Genomic DNA, 27,199 nt, shown 5'->3' on the forward strand with positions numbered 1-27,199 from the left:
TTAAAGTGTACAATTGCATTTCTTGTTTAAAATTAACATATTTCATTCAATACGCCAATTTGTAGAAAAAAGGTAACAAAAATATTGACAAATTAATAGTTTTAAAATATATAACTAATTAATAAGAAATTACTTACAATATTTACAAAAAACACTATTCACATATATTATATTGTACACAACAATTTTAATGCAATAAACTAATTTAAACAATGAGTGGTTAAATACATAAATATGTACTTATACATTTATGCCTGAGATTTTAATTTTTAAATCAGGGTATAATTTGAGTAGTCTACAATGATATATCAATAATCAATCAATACATGTACAATAACATTTATAATCTAAGCCTTAACACAATTTTTACTAATAGAAATTAATATTTGTAAATAAATGCAATAAAATTTTAATACAATATAGAAACAATAGAGCTTCTTAGTTAAAGTTGTGTCAACTACATACATTTTCGATCATAACATTTAAATCATGCTACCAGGTACATCTGCTGTCTTTGCTTTAGGTTTTATTTAAAATTTAACATTTTTACCTGTCACATCACTACATTTCTTTTTAACCTGAAGATTTCATCATTTAACAATTTATTTATTTTTCCTTATAAAGCTGAGAGAAATTACATTGCAGATCAACTATGGTTTAAGGCATCCCTAAACACTATTTATCATTTAATTTTTGTATAGTTTTAAATCAAGTAAAATGCCCATCTTCATTCAATAGATGCAGTTAAATTTAAAAAATATGACAATCAAATAAAAGTAATTTTTAATTGGAATGATGTAGTACCAACACCCAGGATGTTAAAAAAATGGCACAATATGACTGAATCACACAGATATCCTTTATATATGTTTTAAAGGTAATCACAATCATTATTTAAAGCTAATGTTGTCCATCTGATTTTTTTTTTGTTTAGTGAAGGGTTTTTGCTTAGGAATCACAACTGGACGCTCCCCTGCTTGAAAAAATTTGGTTCATAGACTGAAAACAATTTATTTATTAAAAAACATCACTCTTAAAAATATAAATACAAGATTAATAATTAATTATCACCTTAAACCATGCTCAATATTGTAATGATTGTTAGGATCGGTCGGTTTTTTATACAATTCAAAAGCACTCCCTCTTTGGTCAGCTCTGTGTGCCAAATCTAATCCACTTGGTTCTCTATTATGACTCTGCCTCGGAGATGGAACTACATTGTAATAATATTGTTGCTGCCCTCCTGATCTTCCGTATGTGCTTCTATCTAAACTACTCCCATGACCATTCATTTCAGTTGATTCAGATCCATATTTATTAGGTAAGGAACTCACCTAAAATATGTAATCATGATAATAACAATGAGAACTACTTTCATACCTATTATTTTGAACATTTATCAAAGGCACAGTAGTTAGGTCCTATCCGTCAGAGAATAATATCACCAAGTTATATTTATAAATGTTGATTGGTCCGAGGGACAGCTAGGGGGTCGGCAGTGCAGTGTACTGGGAGGGACATAGCATAGAAATCCCTCTCCCAGGTGCTGCTAGTATTTGCACAGCTGAGCTGACTGTCGTATCGTCTGAGCTGAGCGAATTAAACATACTAACAATAGCCAATGCACGATTAACAAAATTAAAATGAACTTACCCCATTATGCAAATGTGATGAATAATTGTTTTCTGTTGTACTAAATGACTTAGAATGTTGATATCCATTACTCTGTGGATAATAGCTTTGGTGAGGCGGCCTATAATTTTTTGGCTTCGGTGGTGGTATTGGCTTATAAGAATGTTGCGAAGAAGGTGGTTTTGTCGGAGGCAATGGTTTGCTTGGACTGAACTCTCCTATCCCTGGAGGCCTTGAACCAAAAAAAGAATTTTTAATCATACATGACAATTAATTAAGGTTTTTAGTTGAGATGAAAAAAAGTTAATGCCACGAGAGGGATTCAAACCCACGACCTTCGGCTAGATATCGTGACCTCGATCCACTCAGACATCAACTCCCCATCTTAACCCCACCTTATGAATTTTCCCTCCTTTTGCCATTTCTCAAATGTCGTGTAATCGGTTTGGATTCTCCTCCATTTCTCTAATCCAAACCGATTACACGACATTTGAAAAATGGCAAAAGGAGGGAAAACTCATAAGGTGGGGTTGAGATGGGGAGTTCATGTCCTAGTGTATCGAGGTCACGATAGCTCAGGTGGTAGAGCAGCGGCGTATCTAGCCGAAGGTCGTGGGTTCGAATCCCTCTCGCGCCATTAACTTTTTTTCATCTCAACTAAAAGCCTTAATTAATTGTCATGTATTAATTGGTCAAGCAGACCACGAAAGTAGTGAATTTAATCATACAATTCAACTTTATATTTTAATATCTTACCTGTATTTAGGATAATCAGGGGGCTTTATTTTTGAGGGAGAGTCTTTAATGGGCTGTTGTGTCGATCTTGTGAACCTATAAGGATCATGGGCAACCTGTCTTTGTGGGCTACCAGGTCCTCCGTTGCACGACTTGAGATCATCATGCGCATTCGGACCCAAGCCTAATCTTTGATTATTGTAGCTATCGTAAGATGATACACTATCATAACTATTCTGTAATTGCATTATAGTTAATGAATTAATTATCCAAAAATAATCTTTACAAAATAAAAATTACCGATTTATTGTTATTATGGCGATCAAGAGAAGATTGATTTACATGAGGAGTTGCGTTTATGTAATTAGGTGGTTCAGAACCAAAAAGTCGCTCTTGGGCTGATCTTTGGCTATTGGTGCTCGTTCTCGGTGGTTTAACTGCTCTATCTATCCTCGGTGGTAATTCTGGAGGAAGCATTCCATATTTTTCAACGGACCTTCGTGGTTTAATGTGTCCTTCATATGTCTTCAAGAAATATGAAACAATTTCACATATGAAGTTTAATGTTAGTACATCGTAAACATAAATTCACAGTAGAGTTAATTATACCTGCAATGCATGATTATGAGGTGGTGAATAGGGAGGCGGATGCTGTAATTTTGGTGAACCATCCGGCTGGGTGGCGATACTAGGATCACTGGAGCATTTAACTAGCCTGGGACTGCCTCCTGTGGGTCCCAGGGCACCAGGAGTTGCTTCTAAATCTGATTCGGGTGATGAAGCGTATGAGAGTCTTAATGAACCCATTGGGAATAAGAAGTCATCAGCAAGGGCTTCTTCAGGCTAATGAACACGGTTATCGAACACACATGTTAGATCACAAAACTCCACATACTTAAATGTTAATGTAGATAACGTCAAACAAAGTAACAAAATTAAAATATCTGAAAATAAACACTACAAAAAAAATTATTGTTAGAAATGAAGTCAACTTTGGTCTTGGATGCATTCTCGTTCATAAATATTATGTAATTTACACAACTTTTAATTATTTTATATATATAACTTATGCAATATCAAATAAATAAGTTCATACATGCAAAAGAAAACAAAAACAAAACATTAGATATCAGACAAAACCAAAATAATGTTTAATGATATTGTTATTACAAGGTATATTGTTAGTAGGTAAGGAATATAGAGGATAAGATATTGGTTGTGGGGAAGGTGGGAAATATAGTTTAGAGGTGAACTCCAGCCACTGAAAAAAAGTAAAAATAAACTTAACAATATAGTTTCAATTTAAACAAAAAATTAACTTATTAATAAAAATTGTGCTAAATTTTTATTAAAATATGGGTTCCCTGCTGCATTTATCCCATCAGCAAATAAGTGGAAAAGTCAACTGATTAAAGCGTGTTACTAAATAATAAAAGTTTATAATGAAGAAGAGATGGATTCAGACGAGATCAAAAAAGAACATTTTAGTTTTTCTTTCAGGCCAAGCTTTTGAAAGATTTGTTTTTGTCTGGTTCGTCAAATCATGCAAAAGTTGAGCCTCATTGGTTTAAGTCTGACAGTCCACCGATTTGGGAAAGTGAGCATAACATAAGGAAATGGCAGATAAATGAGAAACTTCATATCTATTAGACAAGTAATTTGCAGACAGGGGAAAAAAAGATACCACTTGTGACACTAACATTTACAAAGACTTTAGATAAAAAGAATAATTAATATGGTCAATAAAGACCGCTAAACATGTATGGAATAATATTATTTAACTTAGAATTAACACGATTAATTAAAGTTTTTAGTTGAGATAAAAAAGTCAATGGCACGAGCGGGATTCGAACCCACGATCTTCGGCTTGATACACCGCTGCTCTACCACTTGAGTTATTGTGACCTCGATCCACTCGGACATCAACTTCCCATATCAACTGCACCTTATGAGTTTTCCCTCCTTTTTGCCATTTTTCAAATGTCGTGTAATCGGTTCGAGAATCCAAACCAAAAAGGAGGGAAAACTCATAAGGTGGGGTTGAGATGGGAAGTTGATGTCCGAGTGGATCGAGGTCACGATAGCTCAAGTGGTAGAGTAGGGGCGTATCAAGCCGAAGATCGTGGGTTCGAATCCCGCACGTGCCATTGACTTTTTTATCTCAACTAAAAACCATAATTAATAGTATTATATTAATTGGTCAAGCGGACCACGAAATTAGTGAATTTAATCTTAGATTTAACAATGAGGCTTTTCCAGGGGTGTAACATTTTGACATCCAACGTGTGCAATATTCTTTATATGAATGTAAATAAGCATTGGTAATGAATGTGAAAATACTTTGTTTTACGCTAGGATACAGTACATGAACTGGATGGTTCATAAAATAAGATATATTTTAACTACACTTTTCACTTGGCACAAAAGAATTTAGTCAGTTCTATAAACTGGAGGTTTATGAACTTATGATCAAAGGTTTTTTGGCACGAGCACAGGCTGTGCTATGAGGAAGAGCATTACTTAAGTTAACGTAAGCCCTTAATGGGTTCATGCCAGAGCAATAAGATGCACATGTTTAGGTTGTAAGCGATATATAATAATTGTCTTGTAAGATACGCGACACTCAGGCCTATAAAAAATGTGAAGGAACGATAAAATTAGTTCACACCTGTATGGTTGCGACATGAGTCTTAAGATACGTGTAACAAGAGACAACGCCTGCTTGTCTCTTCTTTCAGTGTCATATTCAATTCAAAGAGTGAAGACATTGGCTGGCTGGCTCATGCCTTATCGCTTCGGTATGAACCTCACTTATCTTGAGATAAAAATCGTAAATGTTTCTGCGATAAATATCTGACCACTCAGGTGTGAACCCCATTAGCCCATTGTTTTATGTATAACTTTTACACGAACCATATTGATTGCTGGTTGTTATATTTTGAAATTCTATGCTGGAATGTTGAAGATGGGCTTTATAGCCGAAACTTCTATCCCTAAATAAATTCAATTATGGAAAACCCGGTTTCTTTGCACCTAAATTCCATCATTAGAAAAACATTATAATATTTTGTATATTTGAAGGAATAAATAAAAACATATGTGATTACAAACAAAAATAGAATAAAATAAATGAAAAACTTGATTCTAGTCTGTTACGATTAACTTACAATTAAAATTAATTAAGGTTTTTAGTTGAGATAAAAAAGTCAATGGCACGAGCGGGATTCGAACCCACGATCTTCGGCTTGATACGTCGCTGCTCTACCACTTGAGCTATCGTGACCTCGATCCACTCGGACACCAACTTCCCATCTCAACCGCACCTTTTGAATTTTCCCTCCTTTTTGCCACTTTTCAAATGTCGTGTAATCGGATTGGATTCTCGACAATAAATGAAATGGCCAAGGAGAGCTTTAGTGAAGTATGCTTCATTTCAAATCATTAAATTCACTAATTTCGTGGTCCGCTTGACCAATTAATATATTACAATTAATTAATGTTTTTAGTTGAGATAAAAATGTCAATGGCACGAGCGGGATTCGAACCCACAATCTCAACTTGATCCGCCGCTGCTCTACCACTTGAGCTATTGTGACCTCGATCCACTCGGACAGTTTTTATCTCAACTAAAAAACCTTAATTAATTGTAATATATTAATTGGTCATGCAGACCACGAAATTAGTGAACTTACAATTAAAGACATTTCATCCCTATGATGCATTCTTAATTTGTTCACCATTCATTTTTAAATGACATCTCTAAAATCTCAAGCATCCAAAATAGTTTTTAATTTTGCATAAGTCTCACAAAGCGGACAAAATACAGTTGAGACTTGAAAGCCAAGATGTGCCCATTTGGCCAATAACAGACCAAACAAGGGTGGGCAATCCTAATTTCCACCGGAGTCAATGGTGTTAGAGCTGAGCAGCAAAATTTTTCAGTTCTTCTGTGAAAGAGAACTTTTGAAAAAGAAGCAGAATATATAAAGCAAAAGTAGTTTCCAGAAAAATTGGAGAAAAAAAGCTGTCAAATGCCTGAACATGCCTTGTGAAAAAATACTTTTGAAAATGTACTTATGTAATTTAAAAAAAAAAAAAAAAAAAAAAAATGGATCACCTAGTCATGTTCAAATGAACATAGAGCAGGATATGAGAGGAGAAATGGAATTTCCACAAAAAAGTAGCACTTAATAAAAAAGGGCAAAGAAAAGTACGCAAAATTTCCTAAAAACTAGTGTCATACCTAGCCTACCTTTCTGAAACATTTTTGAGTTAAAAAAAAATTAAATAAATAAATAAATGGTCATAACAAGTATTTTTCATATGGATATTTCATATATTTTTACTTCCTTTCTAAAAGGGATGAAATACTACATTGTCTAGACTGGTACAGAGGGGTTTAAAATGTGTAAAAATCACATCTTCTTTGCTTGTCTGTTACGAGAGCTACTCATTAAGAGAAGTTTCACAGTATTATTTTAAAAATCCTTTTATCTAGGGGGTAAGTTTTAAAACAAATAAATTCTCACAACTAGATGTTGAATACACTTCACCGGTAGCCCCTACCTTCCAAGGGACAATTTATATCGAAGTGTTCAACATCCACTATCGACGTGTTAATCTTGGTTGAACTTACTTTAGATTCACTCATCCAAACTGGTGCTGTTTGATTTTTATCAATCAATTCACGTATTTTTCGATACCACGATTCTGGACTAGAAAGGGGAACTGTAGCTGAAAAAACATGGCCCCACGCTTTTTCAACTTTTTGGCTTTGTTCGAATAATTTTTTACTGCTCTTATGCACAGTTCTGGAAAAAAAATCACAATTTTAGCAAGAGGGTTAAGTAATTGTGTGCATGAAGTGAATGGATACATACTTAGACATTCCTGCCCTTAATTCTTTGACAATATGTTTTGAGTCTGCACGTAAAAAGACAACAATAGGATAAAATTGTGCATAATTTAATCGGTCGACTGCGTTAGGTGTGATGTCAAGAAGGGCGTGTTTCCCTCTGTCCATGATTTCTCTTATCGCACTTAGCCTTATGATTCCACTCGTTTTAGCAGATTTAGCAACCTCTTCAATATTGCTATCTAGATCTGTAAAAATGAAAGTGAAATTTTACTGTATAAAACGGTTAAACAGTAGAAAAATAACATACGAGGAGAAGAGAATTTATCAGGGAAATCTTTTAACAGTTTTTCTCTCGCTAAATCGGCAACAGGACCAAAGAGTACAACTGGGCGCATAAAGCCAGGATGCCTGAGTACTACGCGTTCATAAGCAGGAAATTTGCTCACACTGTCACCGAACACAACATCATCCCAATGATCCTATAAAAATATATCACATCAGTCATTAAGGCAATAAAATTATTATTAACACTGGCATACATTGTTTGTCATTAATGACAAATTTAATAAATAATTTAAAAAACATTCTTATGATGAAGTTACAATTTCTACAATAATGTAAGCAAATTAAAAAAAAAATAAACAAAAAAAATCAATATATGAAAATCAATACCCAAACGTTTTGATCTAACTCTCCAGGATAACAGAATGCGAATAGGGGCTAAATTATTTCATATAGCATGATACTCATAATGTACATTTTTTCCTAATTTCGTGGTCCCCTTGACCAATTAATATATTACAATTAATTAAGGTTTTTAGTTGAGATGAAAAAAAGTCAATGGCACGAGCGGGATTCGAACCCACGATCTTCGGCTTGATGAGCCGCTGCTCTACCAATTGAGCTATCATGACTTCGATCCTGTTGGACACCAACTCTCCATTTCAACCAACAACCGTTCGAATTTTCCCTCTTTTTGCCATTTCCAAATGTCGTGAAATCAGGATTCGATTCTCAGCAACTTATAAAGTGGCCACGGGGAGCTTTAGTGAAGTATACTTCATTTTTAATCATTAAATTCACTAATTTCGTGGTCCGCTTGACCAATTAATATATTACAATTAATTAAGGTTTTTAGTTGAAATAAAAAAGTCAATGGCACGATAGCTCCGAGGGGATCGAGGTCCCGATAGCTCAAGTGGGAGAGCAGCGGCGTATCAAGCCGAAGATCGTGGGTTCGAATGCCGCTCGTGCCATTGACTTTTTTATCTCAACTAAAAACCTTAATTAATTGTAATGTACATTTTTTTGAAAGGGTTTTTGACACTGAATTCATTGGTTTTTAATTTAGGACAACCAATAACAAATTTATTTATTTTTAATTTTAACTGTAGTTACTATCAATTAAAATGATAAATTAATAAATTGGTTCTTGGTTGGAGATTTCATTTTTTTTAAAATCAATGTTTCAGCAAACGAATAATTTGAGAACGGTTGCTATAAATTAAAAATCGAATTCAGCATTTAAAAAAAAATAAAATAAAATAAATAAATAGAAAAAAAATGTACAATGTACATTGCCATTTGAAATAGGCAAGCTTCTATTTGTATCTCACTATCCTGGAGGTCAAATAAAAACTTTTTGTCTCATGAGAAACTAGACAAAAGTTTACTTGCATGTTGTTTTTCCCAAAAATGCACCGATAAAAAAAAAAGTAAGTGGGGACCAGAACACTGTATATATTCCAATTGTACAGAGCGTTCCCAAAATCTAAAGATATTACTTACTTTACTTAGCGATTTTGATCTTCTATGACTGTTTCTGCGGCGCCTAAAAAAGCTACCCCTACTTTCAGAGTTGTTAGCTTCTTTTTTGTTGGCATTGAATTGTGCTGTGGCCAATTCTTCAGCTCTCGCTTTGTTGGGTATTATCCCTTGTTGGACTTCTTGGTTGTTTCTTCCTTCATTAAAAAAAAAAAAAAAATTAAAAAATTAAACTACCTCTAAATTAGCTATTAGTTTGTACCTATTTTATAGACCTGCCATGATCCAACTACACCATTATGTAACGTATCGATAACATGAAATATGTCCCCTTTTCTAAAGGTCATTTCACCTTTATTAGGTTGCTCATAATTAAAGTGTGCTCTAAGAAAAAGATAGGGAAAAATTTAAAAAGTTTAATTTTTAATATTTGTTCCTATGTGTTTATTTAAACTTAGAGTTGGCTTACTTAATGTGGAAAGAATCGCCCCGTTGGTTGGCTACAACATGTTCATATTCTTCTCTACGATGCTGAACAATAAGCTGGATTTGGTCTTGAAGACTTAATAGCAATAGGACAGCCTCCTCTCGGGTAATTCCTTTGAGATCCATATCATTGACCTTAATAAAAAAAATTAAAAAAATGACCCCCAATTTATGACAATAAACCTATTTAAGAGATATAATACTTTCAAAATTTTGTCCCCTGGTTGGAGACCTTGCAGAGCTGCCGGACTGCCAGGTTGAACAGCGGTGACAAAAATGCCGACTTCGTTTCCGCCAGTTAACCTTATGCCGACTGATCCTTCCTTAAGAAAAGTAATTAATCTCGGCTCAGGTCTGTAACAAAATCGTTGTTTTTTATTTAATCAATGCCCAAACAAAAAAACCCAAGTGCCTTACATTTTTCTTTCATGCAAAGAGTCATCTTCATACAAATGACGAGAACTGCTGTAGTAATCTGCATATTATCAAATTAACATTTTAGTAAAAATAAATTAAAAGATAAAAGTCAATTCAAAGAGAAAGTTCATAACCACACACTGATGCAATAAATTAATGTAACTAATTTATGTACATAAAGGTTATTTGGGAATAGATTTTGGAATTAAAAAGGCAATATAAACACCTTGAGATCTAGGTGGTGGAGGGCGAGGTGGATCTGGAGCTTCTTCCACTCCGCTACGACTCCTGCTATGAGCATGACTTAGAGGGCTAGAAGATCTCTCCACTTGCGATATGGAACTTGGGTCCATTAACGGCCCACGGGATCTTCCTCTTGGTGCCAAGTTACTTTTATCATCAAGCTGAAGCCTTGTCGGAGGCTGAACGTAAACATTCTGCGAGGCGTAGTTGTTTACACCATCCATGTAATTCCCTTCTAAATATACAATTGCAAGTAAAGTATATAACATACAATTAATTAAGGTTTTTAGTTGAGATGAAAAAAAGCTAATGGCACGAGCGGGATTCGAACCCACGATCTTTGGCTAGGTACGCCACTGCTCTACCACTTGAGCTATCGTGAGACCTCGACCCACTCTGACATCAACTTCCCATCTCAACCCCACCTTATGAGTTTTCCCTCCTTTTTGCCATTTTTCAAAAAAAATTTGAATTGAAATTGAATTGACTGATTGAAAAATGGCAAAAAGGAGGGAAAACTCATAAGGTGGGGTTGAGATAGGAAGTTGATGTCCGAGTGGATCGAGGTCACGATAGCTCAAGTGGTAGAGCAGCGGCGTATCTAGCCGAAGATCGTGGGTTCGAATCCTGCTCGTGCCATTAGTTTTTTTTTCATCTCAACTAAAAACCTTAATTAATTGTAATGATTTAATTGGTCAAGCGGACCACGAAATTAGTGAATATAACATACAATAAATGAAAAAAGCTGAATACCTTTTGTACGAATGGCTGTAGGTTCAGTTGCGTAGGTCGTTCTTGGCATTTCTCGTCTCACTAACAAATTGACCTTCTCTTTACTACCCTCAATCAATTTCCTTGCTTCCTTTAAATTCATTCCATCGGTTGAATAATTATTAATTTTAAGAATTATGTCCCCTTCCTGAAGCGAATTCCCTTCTAGTTTAGTGCCAACATCCTTTACGTAGATTTTAGTTCCAAGAACTATACCAAAATCTAAAACATCAATGTTCTATACAGTGCATAAAAAAAAAAATCATTTTGTTGTCCTTTATTCCATTGTGGATTTATGTTTTATTTCTCTAGGCCAATTCTTCTTTAAGTAGCAAAAAAGGTAACAGAAGTACTCAAGGACCAAACATAAATAATAGAAGGGGGGGCTGTTTGAAACAAAAGGTGATAAAGGGACTAATATGTATAATTTAAATTAATGGCCCAATTGTCATACCATCTTTTTTTCTGCTTTTTGTTATTTGCACTCTTAGCGTTTGCGGTTCAGGAGATGATGGAAGAACGACTCTCCTTCGAACAACCAACTGAACCGTGTTCCCGCTATCCCGTAAAACCTGAACTGCAGTTGCATATTCAACACCATCTAATGACACGCCATTTGCACTCATAATTCTGTCATTGACTCTGGAAAGCCCAGAAATAAAGACATGTTGATGAGGAAAGTCAGTATATTAATATAATGAAATGCAATTTTTAAATGTATAACTGTCGAATTTACTTACAAGAGTTTCCCCTCGGCTGGACCCGCTTTCAATACGTCAGATATTGCAATGGAAGGATCTCCATTGGTAAAGTGAGGGTTGTCCCTACCTCCGCTGACAGCAATTCCAAAACCATACCCAGGAACACGGTTCAGTGTCACTTGGTGGATCTCCCAAACCACCCTCTCTCCACTCTGTAGAAAATTAAATAATAAATTAATTATAGAAATAGGTGACCATACAAAAAATATACAAGAATTAACATTAGATTGTATTAATAATTGACAAATTTACGATGTTTTAAAGATGCACAAAGCTCAATTTAGTGCGGTCAACATTGAATACTGGCAGAACCAGAATTTCTTTCAAATCGGCTAGCTTGGAAACAAGTAGAGATTATTGTAAGATCCTAAAAACAAATTATTATTTTCTCTTGAATTACTACATTTAAAAAATGTAATTCTGATCATTTTGCTCTGCCTATCTTTTTTTTTTTTTTTTTTTTTTTTTTTTTTTTTTTTTTTTTTTTTTTTTTTACAACTAGAACTATAGGTCTAACACCTTGCAGACTACAAAAGAAAATTCTTATTTATTAATAAATGATTACAACATTATCAATGTCGCAAATGAAGATTATTACATATTACAATTAATTGGTCAAGCGGACCACGAAATTAGTGAATTTAATGATTTAAAATGAAGTATACTTCACTAAAGCTCTCTGTGGCCATTTCATTTGTCGTCGAGAATCCAATCCGATTACACGACATTTGAAAAATGGCAAAAAGGAGGGAAAACTCAAAAGGTGGGGTTGAGATAGGAAGTTGGTGTCCGAGTGGATCGAGGTCACGATAGCTCAAGTGGTAGAGCAGTGGCGTATCAAGCCGAAGATCGTGGGTTCGAAACCCGCTCGTGCCATTGACTTTTTTTCATCTCAACTAAAAACCTTAATTAATTGTAATGTATTAATTGGTCAAGCGGACCACGAAATTAGTGAATTTAATTGTTACATATTCAATTCACTATTTTTGTGGTCCACTTGAACAATTAATATTAACCAATTAATTTTTTATCTCAACTGAAAACCTTAATTAATTGGTTATTATTACATATTAATGGGTTAGTAGACCAGTTGTCATGTGTAGTTTGACAACACAAATTTCATGGGATATCATCCTGCTCTTGAAAACTTCAATACAATACAGACAGGAATACTTAATTCATCGGATTTTTATTGAAAATTCTAACGTAGCCTAATCTCAGCAAAAAACAATACTTTACAAACATCTGACTATGGAGTAAAAGTATTATTTGAATTACGACCATGGAAATTGCTTTTGTAATTAATTTGTGTCCTGTGAATAGAGGACAATACTTCACGAGGTTATCCTACATGTCAAAAAAGTCCCCTATTATCCAAAGTCTGATTTTCAATTGTATTCGAGATATTTCACTTTTCAGGTTACTTCAACCTTTCACAATGTGCCTCATAAAATGTTAATCCTACTGTAAATATTGTTTCATGAATGAAAAAAGTATTAAAAAATGCTATGAGATTTTTTTTTTTTTATTGTAACCTTAAGCAAATTAAACACAAAATCCCTTTCCAAGTTCTTGTCGAAAGTTAAAGCAAGATTTTCTTGGTTCTGTAATATTCACGGATATGGTGCAAACAGAAAAGTACCTCCTACTTAAACATATGTACTTAATTTCTCAAAGGTCAGTAATCACCAATGTGCATACGGGTGGGTAAGGCTGCCATCGGTATTGTGTTATTATCCCAGACTCTACTGTTGCGAAAACGGTTTTGAGTTTCAAAAGGAGCATTCGCAGGGATGATATTTTTTCAATTGGCTAGAGGAACTAAACAAAGGAAATTTTTGGTTGATCTATGAACTACCCAAGAAACAAGACTAAAAATTGAAATCTAACAGTTAAATATATCAATTGTGCCCCTAGAATTGTATCTAAGAATTCAAAACCTCATTTAAATTTAATTAATTAGATTTAAATTTAATTTTTAAATTTAACTTAATTCTCGTTATAGTACCAGAATGTTAGTGTTAAAGTTATGTACGTATAGATCTGTTATCTCTACTTTTAATTATGATGTGATAGTTTTATCATGCCAGACTTGGCTGAATGATAAAACTCAATATAGTGAGTTAGGAATGGTAAACTACAATGTGTACTATTCTGATAGAAATTACCTCATCACCTCTAAAATCGCAGGTGGTGGAGTTCTGTTAGCCATAAAATCTATTAGGATTCAATTGCCTGTGATAAACAATAACATTGATCATTTATTTGTCATGCTTTTTACTAACAAATTAGTGTAATTTATGTCCTTTCATAACCTCAAACAAATAAACTTGATTAAAAAAAAATATTTCAATTTTTCAATCAAATTTCAATATACTAGATCTTGTGATGATAAATTTTAATTCATTTACTTACACTGAACTAAGCTCTTAATCTAATAACAATATCTGTTTCATGCATTTTTTACTGGCTTTGATTGAGTGACTGTATTTATTAGTGTGAGTGGTGAGGGGCTGATGGTGAATTATACCGTCTCTATCTCCCCCATCGACTATAATTTAGATTAGATTATGTGTGTAGTTCGATGGAGGAATATTGAGTACTCCACTGACTAATCAGAATGATTGCAATGTACATATATGTGAATGTATTTATTTGTGCGACTGTACTACATAGATTAGTAGTTTTAGGTTGGATTATAGTTTGCATGGGTTGGAGACTGAAATGACCGAGGTGTTGACAGCCCCAGTCAGTGCCTAACGAGCTTGAAGCTGCTTGAGAAGTGATGATCTCCAGAGCATCTGGCTTAAAGGTATACTAGCAACTCAGCTGCATACGGGGTAGGTGAAGTTCCTTGAGGTTCAGACCCTACAGTCAGCACATCGGTGAGTGACAACACTTCAGGATGAAAGTCCGAATAATAAAAACAATAAAGGGGGACGTCGGTGGCCGCAACTGTTTAGTGGTTGACACGGCGCTCATCACTTTAAGGTAAAGGTCCCGGGTTCGAATCCAGCTGCCATCCATTCGAACCCGACATACTTACAAATGGGCTTTTTTTCAAAAACACAGGTATCTGAGGGTTTATATGGGGGGGGGGAACTAATCTCTTAAGCTTAATAACAACTAATCTCTTATGATTCAATAGTACAATGGGATATTCATCTTCCTACTCTTTTAATTGAAGTAACTGTAAATAATTACTCAGTTATAAACAATCCTATTAATTCACAACCTAATTTTCACAAGGGTGATTATTCTTCTTTAATATTTAATTTCTCTAACATTAACTGGGATTCATTATTTTTCAATAATGATTTAAATACGTTATTTAGACCGTTCTAAATAATGCTATACAATTATATGTACAATCTTCTAATGTTGCCAATGCAATTTATCCTGTCTGGTTAGGCAAAGAATTAAAATTTCTAATTAACAAAAAGAAATATGCACATAAACATTATAAACCTCTTTATAAGTTACCATCAATTTTTTGGTATTAGAAGGAATATCATCAGGAGCTTCCCAAAAAGGTTATATGAAATTTATTTAGAAATCATGAGATGCGGTATGGTGTGATTAGGTTTCAGAAAAACATTTTCTTTATCATGCCAACGTTTCGATCTTTATTGAGATCATCTTCAGGGCCTGGGATTTACAAACATTGTTTACATATAACAATTACATTTTGGATGTGGAAAAGTGAATTTATACAATGCAAAATATATATTTTTTTTATATATTCAATCAAAGTATTTCTGCTCACTCAAAGTGTTTGTCTTCTGTGTAATTGTGCCATTCTTGCGTGTCGTGTTGAGTGTGCCTGTGAGATTTTGCTATTTTGTGTTAATATACGTTGGACATAAACAAGACACATCCAACGTAATTTAATGATTTAAAATGAAGTATACTTCACTAAAGCTCTCCGTGGCCATTTCATTTGTCGTCGAGAATCCAATCCGATTACACGACATTTGAAAAATGGCAAAAAGGAGGGAAAACTCAAAAGGTGTGGTTGAGATGGGAAGTTGGTGTTGTGGGTTCGAATCCCGCTCGTGCCATTGACTTTTTTATCTCAACTAAAAACCTTAATTAATTGTAATATATTAATTGGTCAAGCGGACCACGAAATAAGTGAATTTAATATGGAATAAAGTTGTTAAAGGTTGAAGGAGTCTTTGATGTCTGTTTACGGGACACTGTTAATTTTGAGGTGTGTGTGCTAAACTAGTCAAGTGGTAACATGTTAACACGGCAATGCTATCTGACAGACCAAAACAGCTAGAATATGTTGAATTAAAAAATGATCGGAAACGACTAAACTTGTTCATCACCCCGCAGACCTCAAGATAAGTATGTGAAAAATACTACTAGAATAAAATATTAAATTTTAATCATTCGCCGAGTTGAACAACAAAGTTGATCACTGAACATCTATCGGGCAAATGGGATGGAAGAAAGTCACGAGGTTGAGGGGGTGGAAATTTTCTGTTTTTCTTTTTTCTCCCTTCGGCGAAGAGAGAAGAGGCTGGAGGACGATTCGGCCGATGCAGACCAACAACCTTTTTCAGGGTCGAAGACGAGTTTTACCCAGACGTTCAAATTTATACCTGGACGAGGATCGAACCGGGGGGGTTTGAATTAGCACTTCTTTTGTATTCAAATAAGCCTTTTAAATATTTCCATGCATCAGCCGTCCTTTAGAAGTGGCGTGTAGTACAATCGAATGGGAGAAGTGGTCTTCTACTTCCCATGTAATTTAATATAATTTCGTTGTCCTCTATTTGCTTAATAATTCTCAGCCCTGGTACAAAACAAAATTATCCGAGGTAGAAAAATGTCTACTCTCACCAATAAAAAATTGGTTGCTTTTTGTTAGTCTATCTAAATTACAATTATATTTTATAATAAAAAATTGTATAGTTTATGGTTGCCTTTATTATGCCAATTACAATAGAAGCTTAATAAACAAAACCCTACAAAATACTTTATGATTTCGAATTCAGCAGAAAACCTATTTTTGTAAATACCTTAACTTTTCAGTACTAATATTGTTGTGTTTATGTGCATTATACTTTTTTAATATTAAACTATTTTTATACAATAATAAAACATATAACATACAATCAATATGTGTTTAGTAGTCAAACTTGTTCTATTAATTATTTTAATTAATGATACTTTAGATCTAAGGTTCTGATTGAGATGAAAAAGTGAGTGGGCACTAACTTTTTCATCTCAATCACAACCTTAGATCAAAAGTATAATTAATTAAAATAATACACAATAACACGACAATTTTAGTACGGGGAAGTACTGTAATTGCCACAACGACCTGATTTCACTTCCAGAACCACAAATCGTTTTGGAGTTAAAGGACCTACTCCTTGATTTTCCAACTTTTTTTTAACGGTATACGGAATTACAACAACGCGATGGCATCTTTTTCTTCCTTAAAGATAAGAAAATCCAGGAGTTTGGCCTTACTCTTTTTAAATACAAGGACAGTCCCCCGAACATACCGGATTTATTGGCACGTGAAGGTGAAGTCCCGTCATACGGTCGATTATACACTGACAGGCAAAAAATTCCACCCAATTGATTTTTTCTCATTTTCTCGATAAAAGAAAATTCTACCCGTAATTTGTCTCATTGTTTTTATTAATAAATCTTTGTTTATGGTAGGTTTTAAATTGGGAATAACAATTAGTCCTTAATCCAAAACAAGGATAAAGGATCTTTCATTGTTTACTTTTTACGGAATTTAAAATGATTCTTCAGTCTCATTTGAATTCTGAAGCAATAAACTGTTTAATTTCATCTTTGTTTTCTAAATTTCAATTTTTAAACCTAAAAATGACTCTTAATGCTGAGGATGTTGCGCGTGGTTTGGCACTTATTGATGATGGACGTTCCATCAGGTATGCGACTATTGCCATCGGAGTTCCCTTGAAACCTCTGCGAGACGCCGTTAGACGTTTTCGAGAAACTGGGTCCTACCATAGAAAACCCGGTTCTGGACGCCTAGGGTAACAGAACCACAAGATGACCGTTTTTGGCTTTGAGAATTTTGCGAAACCGGCACCTTCTGTTCAAGCGATTCATCAGCTCCAGGACGATCGAGGTGTCCACATTTCTGAACGCACTGCTCGAAGAAGATGAATCAGTATGGACTGATGGCTTTTCGCCCCGTAAGAGGACGAGAATATACAGAGATGCACGGCTCGCATTTGCTCGAGAACACAGCCAGTGGTCTTTGGACGGTTGGTCTGCTGTCCTTTTTACAGATGAGTGTAGATTTGCTCTATGATCTCCAGATGGGCGTGGAAGAGAGGCGATATGAAAGGTACTAAGCTTGTAATTTTTCTCCAGAGTCAACCTTTTCAACGTAGTACAGTGATGGTGTGGGCGGGAATTTCAATTGAGAGTCGCACAGAGTTGGTTGTTGTTCGTGGAGGGTCTTTGACGGCCACTCGCTATGTCGATGATATTTTGGAACAACATGCGTTGCCTATCCTCGATGAAATCAGCGACAATCCTAATTCTATAATGCACGGCCACAGTACAAACGTACCTTCAACAGCATAACATCAGGGTCATAGCCTGGCCAGACTTGAACCCCATCGAACATTTATCGGATAACCTCAAAAGACGAATTAGAGCACGTCCATAACTTCCTGATACACTCCACGATCTTGAAAGGTCTCTTCGTGAAGAACGGGCTAACAACATCCAGCAAAGAGAAATTTCCAGACTGGTAGAAAGTATACCGAGGCATCTTCGAGATGTAATTAAGGCAAGAGGAGGAAATACGCGATATTGAAATTAATTAAAAATCTAAAACAAAATTAAAACAATTTTATCTGTCCGCCTTTTTTTAATTTTTTTTCTTTTTCCTTAGAAATTTAAATTTTTTAAACCTTTTTTAGACAAAGATTCAATTATTAAACGTTAAATAACGAGAAACTTTGATTAATATATAAAAATGAAATTATATTACAAGTGAGTGGAATTTTTTTCCTGTCTGTGTATTTTATAGACTCCTCCAAAGGTGTGGATGTGCGTTCAGGAAGCCCAGAAAATAGAAAAACTAGACCGCGCAGTTTTGACAGCTCTTGTTTTCCATTCTTCAGAATGAGACCCGCCAGGCCATCGATAAATCGTTGTGCACTATCGTCAAAGCGGTCTAAAGTTAATATCTGTTTTAAGCCCTCATTGTGATCCATGTTGTACTCACTCATCTACATCCATGAGGACTGCCTCGATGGGACACCAAAATGACTCATAATGGCATGAGACACCAAAACCGTCGTGAACGTCTAAAAATGTACAGTTTTCTAGCTAGATTCTTCCTTTAGTCCCAACAAGCCCATAGTTTATAATTCAATTATACATATATTTTACATTTTCAAAAACAGTTACGATAAAAATCATTATATTTCATCAAATTTTTCTGGAATTTCTTATTTGTTCCAAAAATAGAGGATTCAATTACTACTTAACCTGATCTTTATTCCAAAATATGCATTATTTATCCGTTTAATCGATCATTTCATCTTGGCAAAGATTTCAAAATTTCTTTGCCATGATACGTCAAAAATCGGCCAAGATCTGTCTTATCAATATTACATAATACAAAATAACATATTCTTAAATGTAAAAACTATGTTGCAAACTATCCTAAGAGATGCGAAATAAAATCAGACCGATGAGCAGAACTAGAAAAATAAAGGGTCAGCGTAGATAAGAAAACCAGACGTGCGAGTTGCTGCTTCAGTAAAAAAAAAAGTTCATAAACATTTCAGCATCAAGCGAATAATTTATCAGCCACAGCAAAGAAGAAATCTCATCATAAAGACGAAAATTCTTCGAAAATTCGCACGCCTTGTTCACACAGGGACACTGAAGACGGCGAAATGCTGAAACGTGTCGGTTGGTTAAACATGTAAGATATGAGAAATGAAACATTTCTTGACTTCTTACATGTTTTCAATCTTTACAGATTGGGAAGTTAAATTATTACAATTTGTTAAAATTTAACTGGCGACTGAATGCCTCGTTCCCAAGCCTAGTCCATTTTTCAGAAACGAGTCCTTATGTCTGCATATTTTCTTAAAATAATAAGTATAAGATTTAAAAATGTTAAATTAAAAATTATAATTAAACTTATGTTGCATTTAAAATAATTATATCCTTCCCGCTCTCACTCTTTTATCTTTTTATCTCTTTACACTCCATCTATTTTTTTCTTCTTTACTTTACTCCCTCTCATCGTCTTCTTCTCTCTGGCTCTTTTAATCTTTTTGTATGCTCTCTCTGTTTTTTTATCTTTTTAACTCTTTATTTTCTATTTCTTCTTCCTTCTCTTTCTCTCAAGAAAGAGCTCTCATGTCTCCTTCGCCTCTTTCTTCTTTCTCTCCATGTATTCAATTATATTCATCAATGTATATATTTACCTTTTTAAAGTACTATAAAAAAAGGAAAAACGTTTAAATTACAAGAGATCGTGAATTGTAGTAAGAATTGAAAGGTATAACGCCAATGGCCGGGCGAATTTCCCCAAAAGCTGGATGTTGTAAGAGGGAGTTAGGTAGAAAAGCAGGGTCCCAAATGGTAAGCCTGAGCCCTGAGCCAGTCATGAATGAGGTGTGAGCGAGGTCACGGACACTTCCCAGAGACGTCCTGAACATTCTTTCAAAGCAGACGTTCTCGAAAACGGACGTTCCACTCTTTCGTCATCCCACGCCGTCTCCCCCGATTCAGACCCGCTAGGGGCAAGACATTTTCCTATAAACTTTTGTACATTCCATGTTCACGCGAGAAATTGGAAAATGAGAAGATTTTGCCTAAAGTTAAAGTAAGATTTTCAGGAATAAGAGAAAGAGGGAGAAGAATGGGCGAGGAGAGAATAAAGATATAAAATTAAGAGGGAAAGAGAGAAGAGAGAATAAACAGAAAGATAACAGAGAGAAAAAGGTGAGTGGGAGAATAAAGATATAAAAGTAAAATGGAAGGAGGGAGGGAGAGAGAGAGAGAGAGAGAGAATAAAGAGGTTAAAAGGTAACAGTGAGAGGGAAGGAGATTGTTGAGGAGGACAGAGATTGTCTGAGTATGAGAGTGAGAGAAGAGAGAGAGAGAATAAAGAGATAAAAAGGGAAAAGAGAGAAAAAAGGGAGTGGGGAATAAAGATATAAAAATAAGAGGGAAGGAGAGAAGAGAGAGAGCGAGAGAGAAAATAAAGAGGTTAAAAGGGAACAGAGTGAGAGAGGAGATATGAGGTGAGGGAATGGGTGAGTATGANAGGATAAAATCAACTCGATCCATTCCTGAGTCACCTTCATTTCCTGAAATGTTACAGAAAACCAACTATAAACATATATTACATACAGAGAGAGAGTGTGAGAGAGAGAGAGAGAGAGAGAGAGAGAGAGAGAGAGAGAGAGAGAATAGGTCTGCCTTGACATTGTCGGTACGGTAGTCATCATCGTAAATTTGACGCTATTATTCTGTGCCTGGGATTGTAATTTTTTATTTATTATATAATAGTTTAATAATACTATCTATATGTAAAACAGAACCGTGACTGACAAGACAACGCACAGACCAAACCGCTGGATCTAAACGGCTGAAATTTCGACAGTGTATTCCTTATAACGACATGGATAGAAGAAAGGGTTTTTTGAAATTCCATCCCTAAGGGGATCGTATGAACAACTGTTCAATATCTATCTGACCGAAGTGAACTGAAGAGAATAATTTGAGGTATTATATTAGAAAGCCATACTAGCATTCTGCATCGACAAAATCGCGGGTAAAAGCTAGTAATATATTAATAGTAACATTAAGTCCCTTTTTCACAGAAACTCGCTTAAATCCTAAATCGTTGCCATTGCCTCGATGTGAAAGCTTGTTTTTATACTTTTATGTTTGTTTAGTTACATAAATATTAAATTTACTGTGGATATGCAACAAACATCTTGTTAGCGGGTGATATTGAACTATTACGTTCCTAAATTTGATAAATTTTACTGGAAAATCGAGTGATTATTTGTTCACGTCAAAGACGTCAATTTATGAAGGATTTCTATATTGGAATGCGATGGGTAGGCCCTTGTCCTCGACCGCCAGATGCTGCCATCCTTTTATACACATAATCTTTCTATTCTTCCGCTCACTGGCGGCAATATTTCTTCATCCTTCTATCCAACTTTCCAAGCAGTACGATAACGTCCGGGCAACTTGTGTTTGCCTTTATTTTGTTCATGGTTACAAATTGCCCTATACTGGAAGTTAAGAGTAAGGGAGAGTAAGTTTATTTTTGTTCTTCTTTCAATAGGTAATAATAAACACATGTTTCACATTTCAATTTTATTTCGTGATGGCAATATTGTGATTGAGAGAGAAACAGAAAACGAGAGAGAAATAGAGTGGGTTTAAGAGATGGAGTGAGAGATATTGCGAGAGAGAGGAGAGGAGAGAGGTTGAGGGAGAAAAAGAGAGAGAGGAGGGAGAGAGATTGAGAGAGAAAAAGAGAGAGGGGAGGGGGAGAGATTGAGAGAGAAAAAGAGAGAGGGGAGGGGGAGAGAGAGCGAGACAAAAGAAAGAAGAGGGAGAATAAAGATATAAAATTAAGAGGAAGGAGAAAAGAGAGTAAGAATAAATAGATAAAAAGAAAAAGAAAGAAGGAGATGGATATAAGAGACTAAGTGTGTGTGAGAGAGTGAGAGAGAGAGAGAGAGAAGAAAATTATAGCGTTGGGGTGAATAAAAAGAAAAAGAGAGAACGAGAAAGAGAATCAACAGATAAAAGAAAGAAAGAATGAGAGAAAGGAGATAAGAGACCAAGTGTGTGAGTGAGTGAGTGAGTGTGTGTGTGTGTGTGTGTGTGTGTGTGTGTGTGTGTGTGTGTGTGTGTGTGTGTGTGTGTGTGTGTGTGTGTGTGTGTGTGTGTGTGTGTGTGTGTGTGTGTGTGTGTGTGTGTGTGTGTGTGTGTGTGTGTGTGTGTGTGTGTGTGTGTGTGTGTGTGTGTGTGTGTGTGTGTGTGTGTGTGTGTGTGTGTGTGTGTGTGTGTGTGTGTGTGTGTGTGTGTGTGTGTGTGTGTGTGTGTGTGTGTGTGTGTGTGTGTGTGTGTGTGTGTGTGTGTGTGTGTGTGTGTGTGTGTGTGTGTGTGTGTGTGTGTGTGTGTGTGTGTGTGTGTGTGTGTGTGTGTGTGTGTGTGTGTGTGTGTGTGTGTGTGTGTGTGTGTGTGTGTGTGTGTGTGTGTGTGTGTGTGTGTGTGTGTGTGTGTGTGTGTGTGTGTGTGTGTGTGTGTGTGTGTGTGTGTGTGTGTGTGTGTGTGTGTGTGTGTGTGTGTGTGTGTGTGTGTGTGTGTGTGTGTGTGTGTGTGTGTGTGTGTGTGTGTGTGTGTGTGTGTGTGTGTGTGTGTGTGTGTGTGTGTGTGTGTGTGTGTGTGTGTGTGTGTGTGTGTGTGTGTGTGTGTGTGTGTGTGTGTGTGTGTGTGTGTGTGTGTGTGTGTGTGTGTGTGTGTGTGTGTGTGTGTGTGTGTGTGTGTGTGTGTGTGTGTGTGTGTGTGTGTGTGTGTGTGTGTGTGTGTGTGTGTGTGTGTGTGTGTGTGTGTGTGTGTGTGTGTGTGTGTGTGTGTGTGTGTGTNGATACGAGTTTGTTTTTTTTTTTTTTTTTTTTTTTTAAAGAGAGAGAGAGAACAGCTGTTATTCACTATTTCATTGTGCGTTCGACCTACAGCATGTCCAAATCAAATTGTAATCCCATTTGAACTTATGCTGTTTTAATAAGGGTATTTCATCTACGTTGTTATATGAACCCTCGGGAAAGCGGTGTTTTGAAAAACAGGAAAAAAATTTTTAAAAAAAATTTGGAGAACTTTGTCGAACGGTAGTAAATGTTGTCATAAGGGTAAAATTTTCTAAATTCAATACCTATCCCGATGAATCAGAAAGCAATTTTTATGGATCCAAATAGAGAAAAAAATCATGGAAAATATTCAAATTTACAATCATCTATTCGCTTTTGCGTTATTCAATGCTTAAAATGCGGATATAAAAGTGGTCCATATTCGATGCGGATTCAATGCGTGCGGCTAATATCAAAGTTACTAATAAGTATTAAAAAAAACTCCCGAGTTTCGGCTAAATATACATATTCGACGATGGAGAAACAATAATGCTCCTGGCTCAGGAAGTCAAAGGGCAACATGTTTCAGAGGTTATTCAACCTATTATGAACCGCAATCCATATGCTGAGCAATAAAAAAATCTGCACAATTTCACAATTCAAACATCGATAACGAAGTAGTTCCATTTTTACATGCGACCAGTGTACATCCATCCGCACCAACATGTAACCAGCTCGCAGTGATCATTGTCTCCAAAGTTGACGTGCGTTTTTATCCAAAGAATGAACATGATAGCAATTTCAGCCAGCAGATTCCCCGCATGTGGATCTATTACTTTTTCCACCGCTATTTTCGACGGGAGAAACCTGGACTTCTTTCATGAAGCAATCCCCGAACAACAACTAAAATCCTAGTCCTGTTCAACGTTTCAAATACCCTGATTATCAATCGTCCAAATGATTTAAATCAAATTTTAACAAAATATTGCTTATCGGCGTAAAAAACCATTACAAATTTCGATGAATTGCGCACGATAAAAGGAATACAATATTCTATTTATCAGAAGGTAGCGAGAGCAGCGGGATTGTGCGAATCGGACAGTTATATGTTCGAAATGATGAGCGATGCTGTTTCAGTAATGATGCGAAATAGATCGATGCATTTCTCTGTTTATTTAATAATGAGTTGAGAAGTAGATGGCACCGATGATTTGAGAGCTGTAAAAGACCAATTAAACGAACACTAATGAAGGTACTGTACTGTACGTCATTCGAGATCTGCATTCGAACCCGACATACTTACAAATGTGCTTTTTCAAAACCACCGGTAGCCCGAAGGATGAATTGACCTTGTTGTTGCGAACCCTCGTTAAACGAGTAATAAAGAAATAATAAATCGTTCGAGATCTGATTGAAAACAAAGGAACGACAATGAAACAATATGGCCGTCCTGAAAAGAGATGACTCGAAAATCTTGAAAGAAATTGCGGTCGACTAAGATCTACAGAGTTATGATCATAGTCATTTATGAATGTATGGAAAAATGAATGCAGATTAGTCAGTTTTTGATACCATTAAATTGGTACTTTTATCGAGAGACCTGGAGATAGCGGTAAGACAGTTTTATACAAACGCCTGATACATTTCGGCAGACATTTGGGCTAAAAGATTGCAACCATTGCTTGGTCAGTAATAGCAGCAGTTCTTCTTCCATACGGACGGACAGGACATAATACATTCGGGTTATCGTTAAATTTAATTGAAGACTGCGGTCACACAGAACTGGTCACGCACTGCAAGACAGAGTCATTTTCATCAGGGATGAGGACTCGATGATTCCCCAAACTGTATTAGCCACTGGCGATAGGACATTTATAGTTGTTTTTTATGGCGATAGTGTATATGTTGGGAAAATGTCTATATTGGTTGATGACTTTCGACGGTTAGTCGTAAAATAAGGACAAATTTAGGAATAAGGCTGAAAAATTGTTATGCTAGCTTATTATGTTATTATTATGCTTTAGTTAGCTATAGGTAGCTTTCAGCAATTCAAATTGTCCGAGAATAAGCGTGCGGATGGAGATTCCATTGAATTCTCAGACTGGTAATTAGATATCGGAAATAATATCATAAAAAAATTGAAATACCCCAGGAAATGTGAAGCGATAGTTTAATTAAAGACTTTTATCCATTAGGCTTATATCAGAAAGGAATGAATAATAGAGCTAACTCAACCATCTTATTGTGACTACCAGGGGAAATTTTCCACAGATCATGCTCACTAGCTTGTGACAAAGCCGACAATGAAAACGTAATTTTACAGTCTCCAATGGAATATCAACGACACCTTCATGTTTGCCTCTTGCAGAACTGCATTTACGAACAGGACGCGGTTTGTGTACAGGGATAAGAAAAATTGATAGGACGATACTACAGTGCGAAAAATTAACTGAGAATAAAAAGGGAGATATTGTGCACATCCCTTGAATACGAGGAGATACCGAAATGACCTTTGTTTTGAAACGGTTGCAATTCCCAATCCGTTTGGCATTTGCTATGACCATAAATAAGTCAAAAGGACAAAGTTTTGAGAAAATATATTTGATTATACATTTAAAAAAACACAATATTTACATGGACAATTTACGTACCTGTCGAGGTGGGCATTAAAATAGAATACAAATTAAAAGAAAAAAGCATAGAAAATATTGTTTTGTTTTTATTGAGTTGTGTACAAGTTATTTTTTCTAGCGAGCCTGCAAAAAATCGAGAGGCGCGGAACTTTTGAGATTATTTATTTGGAATTGCTCTATTTGAGTTATTAAAATATATTATATAAAACTAGCGGGGGCTCCGGGCGCTGTCTGTTAGCTTTTTCGCGAAGGGGTGTGTGCACAATACAAAAAAAGAACCGCGAACTGGCCCGGGGGTTGACGAGCGAAGAAGCTAGCGGGGGCGAAGCCCCATTTTATATATGCTGACAGGCAAAAAATTCCACCCAATTGATATTTTCATTTTCTCGATCATAGAAAATTCTGCCCTTAATCTGACTCATGCTATGTTTTAAATTGGGAGTATCAATTAGAGGTTTAATCTTTAATCCAAAACAAGGATTTTTCGTTGTTTACTTTTACGGAATTTAAAATGATTCTTCAGCCTCATTTGAATTCTGAAGCAATAAACTGTTTAGTTTTCATCTTTGTTTTCTTAATTTCAATTTTTCAACTTAAAGATGCCACTCAGTGCTGAGGATATTGCGCGTGGTGTGGCACTTATTGATGATGTACGTTCCATAAAGTATCTGAGTTCCCGAATTCGAACTCGGTCCTACCATAGATGGCTCGGTTCTGGACGCCCTAGGGTAACAGAACCCCCAGGATGACCGTTTTTGACTTTAAGAATTTTGCGAAACCGGCACCTTCTGTTCAAGCGAATCATCAGCTCCAGGTAGTTCGAGGTGTTCAAGTTTCTGAACGCACAGTTCGAAGAAGATTAAATCAGTATGGACTGATGGCTTTTCCCCACGTAAGAGAAGCAAAATTGACCAGAACACACAGAGTTGCACGGCTCGCATTTGCTCGAGAACACAGCCATTGGTCTGCTGTACTTTAACAGATGAGTGTAGATTTCCTCTACGATCTCCAGATGGGCGTGGAAGAGAAGGCGATATGAAAGGTACGAAGCTTGTCGTTTTTCTCCAGAGTCAACCTTTTTAACGTAGTCCAGTGATGGTGTGGGCGGTAATTTCAATGGAGAGTCGCACAGAGTTGGTTGTTGTTCGTGGAGGGTCTTTGACGGCCACTCGCTATGTCGATGAAATTTTCGAACATCATGCTTTGTCCTATCCTTGATGAAATCAGCGACAATCCTATTCTAATGCACGTCCACAGTACAAACTACAT

At 35.7% G+C, this 27,199-nt stretch overlaps 1 protein-coding gene across 1 annotated transcript in view; it reads right to left on the reverse strand.

Moving 5' to 3' along the window:
• Nucleotides 1-805: 805 nt before the first annotated feature.
• Nucleotides 806-27,199, reverse strand: part of LOC106671090 (tight junction protein ZO-1-like) — a 173,991-nt gene continuing 147,597 nt past the window's right edge. Inside the window, exons 5-22 of the mRNA XM_024226635.1 lie at nt 11,647-11,819; nt 11,361-11,548; nt 10,889-11,128; nt 10,119-10,370; nt 9,893-9,950; nt 9,679-9,829; nt 9,459-9,610; nt 9,252-9,373; nt 9,014-9,186; nt 7,533-7,704; nt 7,248-7,470; nt 7,004-7,178; nt 2,977-3,210; nt 2,668-2,892; nt 2,389-2,603; nt 1,654-1,864; nt 1,072-1,334; nt 806-999 (exon numbers count right to left, since the gene is read on the reverse strand). Of these exons, the coding sequence (XP_024082403.1) occupies nt 993-999; nt 1,072-1,334; nt 1,654-1,864; nt 2,389-2,603; nt 2,668-2,892; nt 2,977-3,210; nt 7,004-7,178; nt 7,248-7,470; nt 7,533-7,704; nt 9,014-9,186; nt 9,252-9,373; nt 9,459-9,610; nt 9,679-9,829; nt 9,893-9,950; nt 10,119-10,370; nt 10,889-11,128; nt 11,361-11,548; nt 11,647-11,819 (3,234 nt within the window). The 3' untranslated portion in view covers nt 806-992. The remainder of the gene's footprint in view (nt 1,000-1,071; nt 1,335-1,653; nt 1,865-2,388; nt 2,604-2,667; nt 2,893-2,976; nt 3,211-7,003; nt 7,179-7,247; nt 7,471-7,532; nt 7,705-9,013; nt 9,187-9,251; nt 9,374-9,458; nt 9,611-9,678; nt 9,830-9,892; nt 9,951-10,118; nt 10,371-10,888; nt 11,129-11,360; nt 11,549-11,646; nt 11,820-27,199) is intronic.

This window comes from Cimex lectularius, unplaced genomic scaffold (assembly GCF_000648675.2).
Source record: "Cimex lectularius strain Harlan isolate CLEC.00 unplaced genomic scaffold, Clec_2.1 scaffold118, whole genome shotgun sequence".
Lineage (NCBI taxonomy): Eukaryota > Metazoa > Arthropoda > Insecta > Hemiptera > Cimicidae > Cimex > Cimex lectularius.